Here is an 18427-nt window from a genome sequence, read left to right as displayed (position 1 = left end):
TCATCCAAAGAGAAATGAGTAAGGAAACTGTGTTATATTTACTCCAAGGAATACTACCCAGCCATTAAAAAGAATGAAATTCTACCATTTGCAACCAAATGTTCCCAAGCAGAAACCATTATGCTCAGTGAAATAAGCCAATCCTTACAGGAAAAATAGCATATATTGTCTCTGAAACAAGGCAAACTTCATGCAAAATACAAGATCAACAGATACAGGTAAATCTATATGAGCCGTAAAATATAGGCAAGTAAACTATGAAGTGGAGATACATTGCAGCATGTGTCTCTATTTCTGAAATAAAGATGGTCTCCCAATCAAACTGCTAAATATATTTTGACACTAGAATGCTGGAATTTACACAATTCTCTATACCTAAAATGTCAGGATAAACTTAAATAGCAGGATGATGGACTTGCAACAGTTTTTTGAGGTAGTAAATTATTATTATAATATAGAGGAAAACAGTGGTAGAAGAGGTCTGTGAAAGTGGAAGGGGAAATCCCTGAGCCTAAAATACTCTTTCTTGAAAAATAATTTGTATGTGTACATATATATATATATGTATACACATGTATATATGTATATAAAACTTTATTTTTTATATAATAAAACTTTATTATATGCAAATATTTTGTTTCATATATAAAATGTCTTTAAAATTATTTTATATAATATATGATTAAATTTATATAAAATTATTTTTGTAAAAATGTTATATATAATATGTATATATACACATATATATATATACACACACATATTTGTAAAGTGAAACTCAGAATTCAATATAATGATAATGGTGGATTTCTACAACCTTTTATCAGTGGACTGTTTGAGACAGAAAAGAAACAAGAAAAAACTAGCTAACTTATATTATGGACCAAAGGGATCTAATTGATATTTACAGAGCATTTATTCCACAATTCCATGATATACAATCTTTTCATCAGCACACAGAGCATACTCTATGGTAGGCCATATGCTAGGTCACAAAATAAGCCTCATAAAATTAAGGAAAAAAGGTAAACTCATACCATTTATCTATTCTGAACACCATGAAATAAAGCTGGAAATCAATAACCCAAGAACTCTTGGTAAACATGTAACTACATGGAGACATGCTACAGAATATACAGTGGGTCAAAGAGGAAATCAAAACAGAAATTTAAATTTCCTAGAAATAAATAAGGATGACAGCATAAAATAAAATTTGGGGATATAGCAAAAGCAGTAAAAAAGGGAAATTCATAGCAACTAGTACTTATGTCAAGAAATCAAATAGTTATCAAGTTTCTAGAAACACAAGAAACCAAACTGAAAGTAGGTAGGAAGAAAGAAATACTTAAAATTAGAGAACAAACAAAACTGGGACAAAAGAAGACTGTATGTAAGATCAGTAAATTGAGGAGTTTGTTTTTAGAAAAAATAAAAACAGATATACCATTGCCCCAACTAATCGAAAAAAAAAAAAGCGGGGGGGGCACAGTGTGGAAGACTCCGATAGATCTGAGATTAAACAGGAAACACAACGATGGATATACACCACAGATATTCAAAGAATTATTAGGACATAGAAAACCTTAAAAGGCCAATAACCAAGACAGAGGATGAGTCAGTACTGAAGATTCTCCCAACAAAGAAAAGCCGAGGACCAAATAGCCTCTGTGCCAAATTCTAACAAACTTAGGAATTAATTGTAATGCTTCGCAAACTGTTCAAAACAATCAAGAGAATGAATCCTCCCAGAAACCTGCTATGAGGACAACATAACCTTAGTTTCAAAAGCAGAGATACAAGAAAGAGAGCTATAGATCAATTTCCTGATTAACACAGATGCAAAATTCTTCAACAAAATATTAGCTAATAGAATCCAACAACACATCAAAAAGATCATTCAAAGCAGATGTTCACTAAATGCAAATCAATAAGTGTGATACACCACATTAACAAGCTGAAGAATAAAGACCATATGGATGCAGAAAAATCTCTACAGAAGCATTTTATAAAATACAACATCCCTTCATAATGAAGATCTTAAGTAAATCTGGAACAGAATGAACATTTTCCAAAACAATCAAGGTGATATATGAAAACATCATAACCAATATCATACTGAATGGGGAAGATCTGAAGGCATTTCCACGAAGATACAGAACCAGACAATGATGTCCACACTCACTATTGTTCTTCAACATTTTCCTGCAAGTTTTAGCCAAAGTCATCAGGAAAGTAAAAGACATCAAATGAATAAAACTGGATATAAAATCAACCCACAAAAATCAACATGTAAGGCCAGCTCCCACCCACTACAGCAATCAAAACTTCAAATACGCTGGAATTAACCTCTTAAAATTATATATATGTATATATATATAGATAGATATATATATGTGGAGACAGAGAGAGAGAGAGAATGAATAAATCTTCTAAATTTTATGACACAAATTTGGGATTCACCAACTTATAACAGATCTCTAAGATGATATTTACAAAGCATTAAATACATAGATGAAGAAACCAAAACACGAAAAAAATTTCATCCTTATGGATTGGTGGAATTAATACCATCAAAATGTATATATTATCACAAGCAATTCACAAATCTAATGCAATCCTAATCAAAACACCTGTGGGTACTCTTCTCAGATCTAAAAATTGATGCAAAAATATCACATGAAACCACAAGCATGATAATTGCTAACTAAACAACCAAAACAAAGCTGGGCTTCAAGGTATCTTTCTGGGCAGCTGACATCAAAGCTGCCTGGTGCTTCCACAAAAAAACAAATGCAAATCAAGGGAACAAAAAGGGAATAAAATTTCAGGAATTAAGCCAGAAATCTATAGCCAACTACAAAATGGATCAAGGATCTAAATCTACAAACTGCTGACAGCAAATTCATGAGTAAAACACAGAAGAAACTCTTCAAGACATAGCTATAAGAAAAGATTTTTTGTATAGATGCCAGTAGCACAAACAATACAAACAAAATACTCAAATGTGATTACATCAAGCTAAGAAAATTTAACACTGCAAAGAAAACTTCACTTAAGGAATGTGTCAACTGAATGTGAGAGAATATTGCAAATCATACAGCTTACATAGGATTAATATCTAGAATATATTAAGCACTCAAGGATCTCAACAAAACATAAATAATCTAGTTATAAAGTGGGCAAAGCAGGTGAATATGCAATTTTCAAAGAATGAAATACAAATGGCCAACACACACATGAAAAATTGCTCAAGATCACGACCTATGAAGGAAAAGCAAATAAAGACCACAATAAAATTTCACCTTGCTACCCTCCTTTGGTATTGGTGGGAGTGTAGGCTAGTACAACCACTATGGGAATCAGTACAAAGAGTGCTTAGAGAACTACAAATAAACCTGCCATATGACCCAGCTATCCTGCTCCTAGCAGTACATCCAAAGGAAATGAAAACCGCATATGAGAAGGGGGTCTGTAATCCTACATTTATAGCAGCACAATCTACAATGTGAGAGACATGAGAACAACCCAGATGTCCGTCCAAAGTGAAGTGGATAAAGAAACTGTCGTACATCTATTCCATGGAATATTATTCAGCCATTAAAAAGAATGAAATTCTACCATTTGCAACCAAATGGTCCCAAGTAGAGACCATTATGCTCAGTGAAATAAGCCAATTCCAACAGGACAAATATCATATATTTTCTCTGGTATAAGGCAACCTTCATGTAAATTATAAGATCAACAACTCTTTCCATACTGTTTTTGCTGCAGCCCATGTTTTTTTATATTTTTGCTTTTATTTTCATTTCTTCAAAACAGTTTATTTTCTCATATTAAATTCTTCATTGACTCATAGACCACAGCATCATTTTCTCCAGTAAGTATCTATTTTTTTTTCATTTCTTCATCAACACATTGCTTATTCACCAGCATGTAACTTAACTCCATGGTATTGTAATTATTTTTTAACTTTATTTCTGCTGTTGATTTTGTTTTATGACTTCTCATGTAAGGGAATGTATTAACTATATTGATTGCATGATAGAGACTATCATATCCATATGTGAAGATACAGTGCAGTATGCATCTCCGCTTCCAAATCAAAGAAGGACTCCCAAGGAGACTGTTGGATGTATTTGGACATTAGGATGCTGGACTCTGAAACATTGTCTGTACTGGCAATGTCAGGACACACTTAAAAAACAGAATGATGAACTCACGACAGCTCATAAAGGATTATATTATTGTAATAATATGGGGAAATAAATTGGAGGGAGAGAAGCTAGGGAGGAGGAAAAGGAAATCTCAGAGCCTAGAGAAATGTACCATAAAATTAAAAATAAAATAGAAGGAAAAAGGGGATGGAATTTGAAAATATATATAAAAATGATTTTACCTTGCCCTAGTTAGAATACTCTCCATCCAAAAAGAAATTTTAAAAATCAACCAAATAGGGCCCGGCGGCGTGGCCTAGTGGCTAAAGTCCTCGCCTTGAAAGCCCCGGGATCCCATATGGGCGCCGGTTCTAATCCCGGCAGCTCCACTTCCCATCCAGCTCCCTGCTTGTGGCCTGGGAAAGCAGTTGAGGACAGCCCAATGCATTGGGACACTGCACCCGCGTGGGAGACCCGGAAGAGGTTCCAGGTTCCCGGCTTCGGATTGGCGCGCATCGGCCCGTTGCGGTTCACTTGGGGAGTGAATCATCGGACGGAAGATCTTCTTCTCTGTCTCTCCTCCTCTCTGTGTATATCTGGCTGTAATAAAATGAATAAATCTTTAAAAAAAAAAAATCAACCAAATAGTGGAAATGATGTGGGGAGCTGAGGTATCCTAATATATTGTTGATGTAAATGCAAATAATGCAACTATTATGGAAAAACACTTTGGAGACTCCTAGTGATGTGAAAACAAATGAGATGAGCCAACCATCCCAGTGCTAGGAATATACCCAAATGAAATGTAATCAGTATACAAGATTTAGTTGTTCACAAATATTCATTATGGTTCAATTATAAATATCTAAAATATGGAATCCATCCAGATGTCCATCAAGGAATGACACGATAAAGAAAATATGGTACAAGTACACGGTGTAACAGTTGCCATCACATTTTCTGTTGAAGATGCATCATTACCTCATACATGTCCCCAGTCATCAAATATGTTTTATATTAGCCTGTAACTTTTCCTTATATCATTAACAACTTAGCCTAATGTAGTCATAGAAAAGCATGCAGATACATATGCACTTAGTCTTACAACAGTTTTCATAATTGCAAAATAGAAAAATCTATTGAAAATATTTTCAATTACAATTTGTAAGGACAGAAGACTGGTTTAATGAGCTGGTTATATGTGTACAGAAACAAGGTCATATCAATTAGGGCATATATAGATGTGCCTCCATGTGACAGTCCATATGTAATACACAGCATATAATATGTTCACATAACTACACATAGAAGAGCCTGCCCTCCCATGCTAACACAGGCACCTAATGGCATCCTGCCAAGGTCCTTCATGGCAATGGACCCTAGTCATCTGATTAACACAAATGCTTTTCATTCTCTGGACAAAGTACATGGACCTTAACAAAGCACTAGCTGCCTCTGCATTGACCATAATATTTTTTGGACTGACAAAGACACTGCCCAACAGGGTTGCGTGCTCAGGGCCCACACATGGCATGCGGCCAGTCTTTGTTGCAGACAGAGTATGAAGGCCTACTTGCCTATGAGAAATACTGAGGCAAAGAAAGGGAGGAACCCAATTGCTCACAGCAGAGGCGATAATTGACCAGTGCCAACAAATAAAAGGAAGTCCATTGACTATCAGACTATTTGTCTACTGATGTGTTATGTTGGCTTCTTGATGATACTCCCTGTCGTGTTAGCAGACAGAAGTCCAAAGTATGATGCCCTGGATGCCCTCCAACTAGACGCACAGCTCACAATTTCTCTTCTGAAACGTTTTGCCACTGGAATCTAAGACCTGGGAACCTCTCCGAGTTGGAATGCAGGGGCAAAGGGGCAGTGTCATATATGAGGATCCATGGACTCTCTGATACACAATCTCCAGTTGTTGGCTGAACGCTAAGCCATTTGGGGATCTTGGTGGATACTGAGCACTCCACTATGTTGTGAAATAGTCTCCTGAGCAAAAATTCCAAATAAATATTATTTGGCATTTTCTCTAGTTATTTAGAATATTCTTGGTTGTGTCAAAGATAAATTTTTTATATGTTATATATTTAACACCCATTCATGAACCTAAGATCTTATTATGCATTTTTAATTTGAAGTTACCTATAAACATACTTACATCTTTCGTCAGTGAATGTAGTCTGTTCTTCCGCGTGGATTTCGCGCTGTAAGTCTGCATCCTGATGTTCAACAACAAGATTTTCACCTGAAACTTTATGAGAAGCAACACAGAGAGATACATTTACTCCCTTAGACAAGCAGATCTATGATGAACTCTGGTTTCAAATTTCTAAAAACTGCCTATGTTTTCTCTTATTTTGCTAAAAGAACCAGGAAAGTTTATGAAACAGTAGGCCTTTCTGGAAGGAAAGTCATGTCAATAGTCACAGTCATGTCAATGTTTCTCAAAAAGTGATAGCTGACACCAAGAGGCTTTGTAGAACACTAGTGTAGTGTTCACATGAGTTTTCAGCTCGGACAGGAAATAGAGCATTTCTCTTAATTTTGAAGACAACCAATAGTCAAGTGAAAGATCCAACAGAAGTGTTTTAAAAAGATGCGGAAGCAACCTCGTGGTTAATGTGCATAGTTTTAAGACAATGGTTTATAATCTTTGAAGATCCTCAACACGAAATGCACCCATGGCTGTGTTCAGCTGTGAGCATGCCCCTAAACCTGACAGGAGTCCATCACATCATGAGTTAGTCATGTTTTAATGGAAGAGATGTAGTCTCAGGGTCATTTTGTCCAGAAACTCAAACAGGCCTAAAAACCTGGGCAGTTTGCATCAACCGATGAGGAAATCTGTCTAGCTTTGTGAGGAAGAGGCGTGTAGTAGGGTTTGAAAGTGCAGAGCCCCATCTTTTGAGACCTTCAACAATCACTGTACTGTCAAGTGAATGGAGAAAAGGGGGCAGAGACAAGGATATCTACGTCCCTAACACTGGAAAAGATGTTGGTGCCTTCATCTGCAGAGGTTACTGCTTCACAAGGTACTCTGCTTGTCCCTACCACAGTGGTAAGAGTAAGCACAGTAATGGTATCCGCAATCCTCAAATTTTGGTTTCATCCATACTATTTTTACTTGTTCCCCACTTCAGCTGAACCTCATTACAGACATCTACTCTGTGACATAATCCAGATCTTTAAAAATCTGTGGGGAGATGGAAAAAGAAGTAACAATACAACAGCCATGTTTGAACCGTGCATGCATGGAACTATCTATAAGTAATCATTGGACACTGAGTTCTTCCCAAGAGATCTCTGTTATCTATTCAACAATGGACTGTAAAGGAAGATGCGAGTGGACTTTTCTCTAAGGATTTCCAAGTGACTCTTCTCTAAGGTGCAGGGAATGGATCACGTTCCTGATGCTCAGCACCACTGAGTTACAAACTGTGAGGACTCCTGTATTTAACAAAAGTGCTCTTAAAGCTACACCTCCCAGTGATGTTCACAGGAATCATAAAATCCTCCCTAATTTTGCTTAGACCTTCTATCTTTCAGAAATAGATTATATTTAGGGTCATTTCTACGTTTCTGCATCACCAGTAGCAATCTGAGGACATGTGCCAAACACGTGGATGGGAAAACGTGCTTTCTCAGGGCTGTCATGTCCTGGGTGCACAACTGACAATGGTCTCCACAGGCTTTGCCTCTAACATAAGATGTGGGACAGACACAATACTCTAACTTTGCTTCTGTAAACACCACATCATAACCCTTGGCCAAGTACTGTTATGACTGTATACTTGAGGTTCATGGCAAAACCCCATTTTTCAGAGGCACTTTTCTCAATGTTTCCTTGGTATGGGTATTGTTTTCTATGTGTGTATCTCCTTTGCGTTTCCCAAAGCACTGACTGGAACTGCTGTATTCTGGGCCACTTTAATAGAGTATGTGGAAGATCTTAAACCTCCAGATTATTAGCATCAAAATTAATTCCTAGGAAGCAATAAATAAATAGACTGATAAATGTTCTCAATGCTGAACTTCATGATGCCAACATTCCCCATGAAACTATTTCTCTCTCCAACAACCAAATAATACCTTATGCATGGCATCAGAAGCTCTGTGTTAACTGACTTCAGTGTTTCAATCCTACAGCACAACATTGGGCAGTAGAAACCTATGAGTATGTGACTTTGACACAGAATATTTCCTAATGTTGGTTTAGATACTTGGTTTCCAACAGTCAAATTTCAATTGCATCAGTCTCCACACAGATCTCAAGGTGAGTTTATCTATGTGAAATTCATTGCAATACACTACTGATATCCTTCCACAAAGTGATCAAATATCTCTAGCATCCTCTGTGACTGCACAGCTTTTAAATGCTCAATGACATACATGATCCAGGAGAGGAGATCTGCCTCAAATATGTGGATGCTATCCATTATCTGGACCCATGGAATGATATCATTTGAAAGGGACTGGGCATCCCATTGACATACTAGCATTTTTAGCTGGGCCTTGGATACAACTAAGAAATAGTTGGCCAGGACCTTTCTGAAATTTCAGAATTTGCCTCTAAAAGCGCACAGCGTCTTACTTCAGTGAAGACTGAACAGTCATGGCCCTGGGGTAAAACCAGGACAATGAGTAAGCCTTTGGTTTTATGATTAAGATTCCAACAGGGGCCCGGCGCCTTGGCCAAGCGGCTAAAGTCCTTGCCTTGAACGCCCCGGGATCCCATATGGGCGCCGGTTCTAATCCCGGCAGCTCCACTTCCCATCCAGCTCCCCTCTTGTGGCCTGGGAAAGCAGTCGAGGACGGCCCAAAGCTTTGGGACCCTGCACCCGCGTGGGAGACCCGGAAGAGGTTCCTGGCATCGGATCGGCACGCACCGGCCCGTTGCGGCTCACTTGGGGAGTGAATCATCGGACGGAAGATCTTCCTCTCTGTCTCTCCTCCTCTCTGTATATCCAGCTTTCCAATAATAATAAAATCTTAAAAAAAAAAAAAAGATTCCAACAGGATCCTAATATCTGAAATCAGTGTCTCGGTCTGAGTCTTGGCTTCATCTTGCACTTTTGACTTCCTCTAAGAGGCAGCTGGTGATGGCTCAACAGTTGGGTTCCTGCCACCCACATAATAGACCTGTGTTAGGTTCAGAGCTCCTAGCTTCAGCAGGATACAGCCAAATCCTAGACAAACTGCCCTCACTGTGAGCATTTAGATAATGTACTACAGGGTAGCAGGTGTGTGTATGTGTGTTTCAAATAAAAATAACAGAAAAACCAGAAATCAGTTGAACAACTTTGTACACTCTCATTTTCTCTATGTGTAAAACTAATCCTTGATGATATCATAATATCCTCTTATGGGTTACAGAAAGGTTGCTTCATTTTCTTGGTGCTGTGACCAAGAGGATAGTCTAATGGTCCATCTACACATTTCCGACACAGCCTCCCTCTTAGCTCTCTGGACACCTGCTGCATACTTCAGTAATAGTTATGTTGGCTGACTGGATCCCAGAACAGAAGGTCACTGCTGCAGGTCACAGGTGCCAATCAGGCTTTTAAATCCAGAGTTATGACTAAAAGGCACATTTCTTTGGAAAGATAATTATGCACCTATCGTAGTACTTCGGGGAATACCTTTAGTCCTGCCCTGCAGTCATTAAATAAACTCAGGACCAAAAATGTCAACTAGCAAGAACTGACATTTTTGCTTTGTTTTTTTTTTCCCAGTTATGTTACATTACTCTAGTCATGGTGTAAAATGTCTATAAAATATATCTCATATGTATTTATAAATCAAGATAAGAACTCAGCAAAATAAGCTACTGTATCTTTAAATACGGTACTTACTAGTAAGCACTTCCCCTGTAGAAGTTCTTTGTGTCTTTGCTTGAATTTCTGACTTAGATGTTGAATGTTGAGGCTGAAGCACAAAATTTTCATAAAGTTCTTCATTGCTATCTACATAAGAAGATACATTTAGTCAGCTAAATGAAAAAGAAAAGTATTTTAAAACTCTAGGCTTTTAATTTACAACAAATATACAGCAACATTTTCTGTAATTTTTAGAAAGCTGTCAGTGAACTGTCATAAAGCTTTATTTTTTTATTACATTGCATTATGTGATACAGTTTTATAGGTGCTGGGATTCCCCCCACCCTTCCCTAAACCCTCCCCTCATGGTGGATTCCTCCACCTTGTTGCATTGCCACAGTTCAAGTTCAGTTGAGATTCTTTTATTGCAAGCATATACCAAGCATAGAGTCCAGAATCTTCTTGTCCAAGTAAGTTCAACGGCTTCTGGGGGAGACCATCTCTGGTCTGAAGGTAGAGCCGGTAGAGTGTCATCCCGATTAATTAAAAGCCCTCAACATAACATCAGCAACAATTTATAACATTATAGAATTAGTGGACATAGTATTGAGTAACCAATATGTTTAAAAAAATGCAAGTTCTTAACCACATGAGGTTGAGATAATACTACATTTTACAGGTACTATTTTCCATATTGACATCATTTCATCTTAAAGCTTCATCTTATTTGAACAGTGAGGGGTGTGTGGTGAAGCTTTCTTGTATCAGTAATGTCTCTGGAATTGGAATATGCCTTAGTTCATACTCTATTTTTCTGATTTTTTCATATTTTCTGTTAATATATATTCACAGATATGATGGTAAAAAGTGCAAATGTGCAAGATTATTCATCAATTAAAAAAAAACCCTGACTGTGCTGGTTGAATGAAACGAGGCACGTAAGCTCTAACATGTCATACTGTATTTTCTTTTTAACAACTGTTATCTATGGAAGTAAATGCAATGAAAAGAATCCCTAAACATTGCCTTTGTGGTATTTACAGAAAATAATGTTTAGTGATAAAAACTGAAAGGGAGTATCTAACATGTTATAGTTAAGTAATGTAAATAATAAAAAATATACTTCCCTTAATCTATATAAAACAGGAAATATAAACTGCTTCCCTTAAAATATATAAAACAAGAAATATAAACTGGAGAATAAGGACTTTGTTATAAAAGACCATTGCTGGTGCAACCACAGTCCATGTTAGTTTCAACCTCGTGCCTGACACTAGTAGGAAGCCCATGATAACAGTGAGTTCAGAGAGCTGGATATTATGAGCCAAAGCAAAACAGTATCATGAAGAGATTGATCATTACATTAATTCATCTATAATATTTACACTTACAACTGGGTTTTCCTTCTTTACTTTTTCTTTGTTTCTTTACTCCTTTCTGTGTTTTTGATACTGAGTCTTCAGGCTCATCTTTAAGATTTTCCTCTGTTTTTTTGCTGTGAGCTGCACAGAAATGCATTAAATCACACAGTGGATATCACAAGTAAAAACAGCATTTCTCCATCACCTTTGGGACGTTTCCATAAAGAAGGTAGGTATATAAGTCATACTTCACCAACAACCTGTGGAGATTTACAAACTGAGGTAGGGCGTGAGGTAGGGTAACGGCTCAGTGGCTAAACACTTGGATTCCATACATGTGCTGGTACATATCCCAGCTGCTCCACTTCTCATTCAGCTCCCTGTTTGTGGCTTGAAAAAGCAGAAGAAGATGGCTCAAAGCCTTGGGACTCTGCATTCGTGTGGTTGACCCGGAAGCAGTTCCTGGCTTCTGGCTTGGGACAACTCAGCTCCAGCTTTTATGGACACATGGGGAGTGAACCAGCAGATGGAAGATCTTTCTCTCTCTCTCTCCTTTACGCTGTAAATCTGCCTTTCCAATAAAAAAATACACGTTTAAAAAGTACTGTAGTAGTTTGCTGTTTTCAAGGAGGCAGTATTGAGCCTTTATACTAGTTGGTGTGTTTAGCCATCTTGTGAATATTCTGTGTTATCGTGGTGCCTTATAAAGTATGTCTGGCACCAGTTAGGCAGTCTTCTTAACTACTTCCTGTGTGACAGAGGCAACCAATGTAGTATGCCTGTTGCCAAGGAGCCAGACTTCTTAACTGTTTCTTGTGTGACAGTGACATTCAAGGCGGCAGTCCTATTTAACATCCTGTGTGATGGGACACCTAGAGCCGTGTAGAGCACCAGTGAGACAGTCTTTTGTTAACTTCCGTACTATAGTGGAGCCTGTGTGACTGCGGTATTTTGTGTGGTGCATCTTGACAGACCCCTTGTTCCCAGTGCCTTCAAAGTCTCTGATGCAGATGGAAGAAGCACCAGAAATGCATGCTATAGTCTACAGCCACAAAGGTAATGAAAGATACAATTATTCATACTGTTTTCTTTTCATTTTCTTAAGGTTAACTGGAGAATACTGCTTGCATGCACCCAAAAATCTCAGATTTCAAACCAATATAAAGGTCCCCAAATCCCCAATAGAATCTGAAGCTGTCTTCTAGATCATAAAGGCAGTGGGAGGAAATATCATAGTTTGGGTCATTTGGGTCCCAGTTTACAAAGGACTAACAATTGCAATCTCTCCATCAGGCTGAGGGGAAACCAACTTTGATTTGTGGTTTTAAGTTTAAAGCATACCAAATCAAGACTTTACCCATACCCAACTGTGGGTACTCCACCTTGGATCCCTAGAATCCTCTAGTTTCACATGTCACACTACCAATTATTGCTACACAGATGTCTCTATGTGACCCCTGATGGGAACCACCACAGTTAAGACCATTTCAGCGACCCATGTGAAAGTTCCTAGCAATTTGTCGCCTGAAAAAGGTAAATCTACCAGTGGTAGGAAAAGAAACCCCTCCCTCATTGTCATGCAGTAAGATTTCCACTGAATACCTTTGCCTGTGAGGTGGGTTGGTTTGCCCACGGACTCAGTCCATTGTAAGCACGCTAGTGTTGTGATATGGTAGGGACACTGTGGACACCATCAAGATCATTACCTCTGCTGTGGGAGGTGAGCAGAAAACAACTGACCTTCAAGATGTCTGATACAACATCTCTAAAAGGGCACATCGAGAGGACCCATTTGCCTCAGCTGGAATGAGCTTCAATAACTCTAAAATAGCCTTTCATATATTGGTGATCTTGAAAAAGAGGTATTGATCGACATGCAGAAATGTGGCTGGGGCATGAGAACCTTGTACCCAGGTGGAATTCCAGGGGATAAACTAGGAGGAGTCAACATGTATTACTCAGGAGGTGACTGTTTAGCTCTGGACCATCTCAAACCAAAGAAACACAGTGAGTCCAAAGCAGCTGAGTGATTTGTGAGGTTGTAATGCTGCTACCCTTTATCATATTCTCCTTGACTCAACCATCTATTAAGTTTCCCCAAATGCCTCTTTTCCTTAAGTGAGTCTGGACATGACAGAATGGCATAGAGACCATCTTCCATAGTGCCTCCAAGTCTACGTTTCTTTGCTCCTTAGTCAACACTTTAAGCACAAGTCTTAGCACAGTCTTCGTGAACCAAATGAAGTCTACAGAACAATTCCTTTAGATATGCAATTTCCTGGGATTAATGCAATATAATGCTCATTTGATCAGAAATACTGATACCTGTGAATGCTTAGGTATTTGTTTTCTAGTTGCAATATTCCACTTTAACATCAAAAATGACACTAAACAAACAAAAAATAATGTTTTATTTAATGCGGTGCTGTGGTATAGCAAGCAAACTCCCTGTCAGTAGTTCCAGCATCCCACATCGGTGCCGTTCCATCTCCCAGATCCTTCACTTCAGATTTCTGATCAATGTTATGACCTGCTAAGTCACTGGAAGGCAGAGAATGTTCTGGGACCTTGGCCCTTGTAGCCATGTGGGAAACCTGGAAGCAGCTCTAGGCTCCCGGCTTTGGGTTGCCTCAGCTCAGGCACTTGCGGCCATTTAGAGAGTGAACCAGTGGATGAATAACCTCTCTCTCTCTCTGCCACTCCTCTCTATAAAATCTGCCTTTTAGATACAACAAATGGTGAAAAAGTAGGAGAATGTTTATAAAATATATAATCAAATGCTGATTCATGAACCAAAGAAAATAGATTTTAAGGTGTTATTAAATTTAAAATAAAATCATCCAGGATCTTCATACGTACTGGTGACATGTTCTCCTCTAGAAACGCTATCATTCTGTTCCCGAAGTCTGGATTTTGACATTGATTCTTGATGTCTTGCCATGGTATTTTCATTCAGTTCTTCATAATGAGCTATGTAGAGAAACACACTTTTTCAAGAAATTGCTGTATTTAAAGTTTAAAAGGTAATCTCTGTCATTTTTATAAAATTTCACTAAATTACTTTCATGGCTGATCCGATTAAGGTAAAAAAATAATTTTCATGGATATATGCTGATAGTTTCCCATTAAAAAAAACCACATTTCTAGGCATCAAATATAGTTAGCATTAGTATCTATTTTTCTCAGTTTACTTATACTGCAAAAAAATGATCTAGATTTCAAATAGCACCCATGAAAATACATATGTACAAGTTGACTCATTACAGCATTATTTGTATTACACCAAAAACAATGTAAGTGCTCAAACATGGAATATTGGTAGAATAGGGTAATACATGTATTATAAATGATAATACATATTTTGTGGGAAGCAAGGTGAAACAAGCAGCTGTACAAAAAGCATTAAAATGGTTTTTTAAATGTTGCTATAAACTGACTTAGAGAACATCTAGAAGATAGTATTAAATGGGGAAAAATCCGAAAGGGCAAAAGTTGTGCGCTGTCTTTTAGACAAGTAGGAAGGAGAAATAAGAAAAAAAAAAAACAGTGATAAAATGAGACTGATACTTATCTTTATAACATAAAAAGTGGGTGAAATATCTGAGAAGAATATATTTAGTAACCTACAAGATAAAAGAAGTGAACTGAGATTGAAACACTTCCACTAGGGAATACCACTGTGTGTGTGTGTGTGTGTGTGTGTGTGTGTGTAAGTTTTGGAATCAGGGTCATGTTCTATATGTTTATAAAGAGAAAGAAAAATCAAACTAAACTGAAAGCTTAAATAAATGAAGATACGAAAGGGGAAAAAAAAAGAACTCATGCAAGCACCTCATCAGAATACAGTAGCTGACATGCCTTCATTCAAATGTGTGAAGAACAGCCTCAATGCATCACCGATTTTCAGGAGATTTGTATGGAAATATATGCTAAGCCATCCTAAAACAATTACAGAAATGCAATAAAATAAGCAAAGGAGTGAATAGTTATGAATTAGCTGGAGTCGCACATCCTGTAGACAAAAGGCAGGCAAGTGTACTACCGAAGGAATTAATCAAGATCAAAGGTGCTCAAGACTCTTCATGAATGTGAATATGCCCATGTGTGTAATAACACGTGTCCGCATAGTTAGAGCTTTGTGTATGGATGTAATGTGCATACGTATGTCAACAGGCATGCAGTTAGGTGTGTGCTTGTGCATGCATAAATGTACAAGTTGATAGCATCTATGTCTGAACATACAGGCTAATGGAAATACGTGGATGCAAAAACACTGATGAATTCAGTTCCAGGCCAGAATTCCTGTGTGGTTTTCCAGGTAAAATTACAAGCAATTACAAAGGTATGGCACGGCAGTTTTCCAAGGGAAGTCATTCCAATTCGCAATGGACTCAATGCATACTCAGTATACTGCAGCCCCTGGAGATGTCATGGCCTTGGTTCAGCCCATCCTCTGATCAATCCCCAGGTCAACCATGCTGATGTACATACAGCACTTTAGTCATTCTACTGCAGGAGGGGTCTTCTGAGAGGACAGCATGGGCTTCACAGACACTCTCTACTATTTAGCCACTACCTTGGCCTAGAACACCTAAAGGTGGGAGCAGCAGGATGCGGTTAAGATCCTGCATTTTCTAACATATCAGTCACTCAATACAATGTTAATTAACCCCATAGTGTTGGAAACTGTTGTTGATATTAAGTTATGGCTTTTAGTTGGTCGGAACGGCATTCTGCCAGCTCTGCCTTCAGACCAGAGTTGGTCTCCCCAAGAAACTGTTGAACTGGACAATAAGATGCTGGACTCTATGCATGGCACATGCTTGTAATGAAAGAAACAAGACTGGATTTGAACTGTAATACTGCAATAAGGTGGAGCAATCCACCATGGGGGGAGGACACGGGGAGGGGCTGGGGTAACCTCAGAGCCTATGAAACGATGTTGTAAAATGAAATGCAATGAAACAAACAAACAAAATACAAAAAAAGAGAAAACACTTTTACTGCTCTGATTTTACATTCAGGGCTTCTGCAATCCTATCCTTTCTACTTCCATCTCCAACAGTACAGGATCCTGGTAACAGAACTAATCATTTCTTTAAACCATCTTCAGCTGTCAACCCTTCCTCAGATATCAACTCCACTAAATATTTTACACTAATGCAGCTGAGCCATGAGGCCCACTGTTTCAAGGGAAAAGTGCAGCAGCAACAAAGCCAGTCTTTGCTTGTGTAAGTTCCACGTCGGGAAGTCACATCTGGTCAGAAGGTGAACAGGGTCTCACATGGGCTCCAGCTGTTCACTGTGGGAGGAGTTGAACCCAGGACCAAGCAAACACCTACTTGTCTATGGTAAAAGGCGTGGAACACAGGACCAGCAGACATCTGCTTATCTGTTGCAGTAGGAGGTGACCAAAAAATGCAGGTAGGCTCTCCTCAGTGTGTCATGATGGAAAGTGAAGAGTAGCTCATCCAGACTCCTGTTTGTGCACTACAGAAGGATATAAACAGAGCCTCTTATCGTTACTCTCAAGCCGAAACGACCAACTCAAAGTCTGGCATCTCTCTTAGACATCAGCACAGCATTCAAGGCCAACAGAGCGTAAGAGATACTAACTGAAAAGTGCTGAAATATGGAATAAAGCACTGCCAACCACTACTCACTGGCAATGGAAACAATGGAAAATTGGTTGCCAAGAAAGTGCCTACTCCTGGACACACTGGAAAACCACCTTGGAAATGGGGCCATGGGTTGGGTATCCAGCACAGGGTTTGAATGGTGCAGATGTATGGGATTTCCATGGCCTAGAGAACCAACAGAAGATCAATTTCCTTTTGGAACAAACGGGGCCAAAAGCAGCTCAGGAAGCCAAGAACTAGCTGCTATGCTACCTTTCTTGGAGTCACTTTAAATCCCATCCACTGTCCAAGTTATAGATCTCAGCGACACTTGTTTACTGAAAATCAGTATAACAGGACACAGTTACCCACTGTTGTTTTTGGAATCTGAAATCCGTAAGAGTGAACTACAAAGTACACATTCCCTATGAGTCAAGGATGGGCCTATTACATGGCCCTCTAGAGTACTGAGCTTCCATCTCATGGCTTTGAAATACCTGAGGACCAGAAACATCAATCAAAGGTTTTGAATACCTTTGCTTTTGTTATCTGGTTGTCTTAGAATATTCATATTTAGCTTAAGACACAAAAACCCTAGGCAATAAAAGTGTGCTCAAATACATGTTCATGAGCCAGATAATAGCAATGAATTTCTGATGAGTTCAAGATAGTCTTAATTATCCATAATTATTGTACTTACTGGACAGTCTTTCCCCTTTGGAAATTCTTTTCTTTTTCACCTTCCCTTCTGGTTTTGCATCTTGATATTCAGACTGTTCACTAACGCTGTTTTCACCCAGTTCCTCACCAATAGCTATAAAGAGATGCATTCAGAACAGTAAACAAAAAAGGAGATCTCTTGCAAAAATCCCTAAGCTCCAAATTTACAAGTGGCTTTGCAGAAATTTCTCACAAGTTCTAAATAAATTAATAGCATGTGAAATATGACACAAAATGGCATTAAGAATTATGATGGACAGATGTATACACCCATTATCTTAAAACTTCTGCATTGTATAATGATTTGTGATATTTCATTAAAAAATATTTAGCTTATTTTTTAAAAATATAATTGGTAAAAACTGAAATTATCTCCCTAATTCATTGCATTACTTTTTAATTACTCTCTCATTTTACTGTTACTTATATATCAGTTTTATGCATAACAATAGCCCAAACAATTGCTGATTCGTATGCACAAGGTTGTTACTACGGCTTTTTGTTACTGTAAAGTAGTCAAAACATTTAAATAATCAAGCACAGGGAACTGGTTAAATAAACAAAGATATAAAGTACAGTATAATTCAAAATCTGGTAAATAATGTGATAAAAATGATATATTTGAGAAGACTTAAAGAAATTACTAGATGGCAAAAAGTATGGAAAATATCTAGCCAGAGTAACTTGTGTGCTACTTCCCGATAAAGAAACACAAGAATTCCTCAACACAGTCAAGGTATGTAGAAAAA

At 38.1% G+C, this 18427-nt stretch overlaps 1 protein-coding gene across 1 annotated transcript in view; it reads right to left on the bottom strand.

Moving 5' to 3' along the window:
- LOC105942581 (coiled-coil domain-containing protein 7-like) overlaps positions 1 to 18427 on the bottom strand; it is a 192298-nt gene that overhangs the window by 90013 nt on the left and 83858 nt on the right. The window contains exons 21-25 of the mRNA XM_058681281.1: positions 17659 to 17772; positions 14200 to 14310; positions 11371 to 11481; positions 10016 to 10126; positions 6322 to 6414 (exon numbers count right to left, since the gene is read on the bottom strand). Of these exons, the coding sequence (XP_058537264.1) occupies positions 6322 to 6414; positions 10016 to 10126; positions 11371 to 11481; positions 14200 to 14310; positions 17659 to 17772 (540 nt within the window). The remainder of the gene's footprint in view (positions 1 to 6321; positions 6415 to 10015; positions 10127 to 11370; positions 11482 to 14199; positions 14311 to 17658; positions 17773 to 18427) is intronic.

The sequence above is a fragment of the Ochotona princeps genome, chromosome 25, assembly GCF_030435755.1.
Source record: "Ochotona princeps isolate mOchPri1 chromosome 25, mOchPri1.hap1, whole genome shotgun sequence".
Classification (NCBI taxonomy): Eukaryota; Metazoa; Chordata; class Mammalia; order Lagomorpha; family Ochotonidae; genus Ochotona; species Ochotona princeps.
This window is presented reverse-complemented; position numbering and strand designations above follow the sequence as displayed.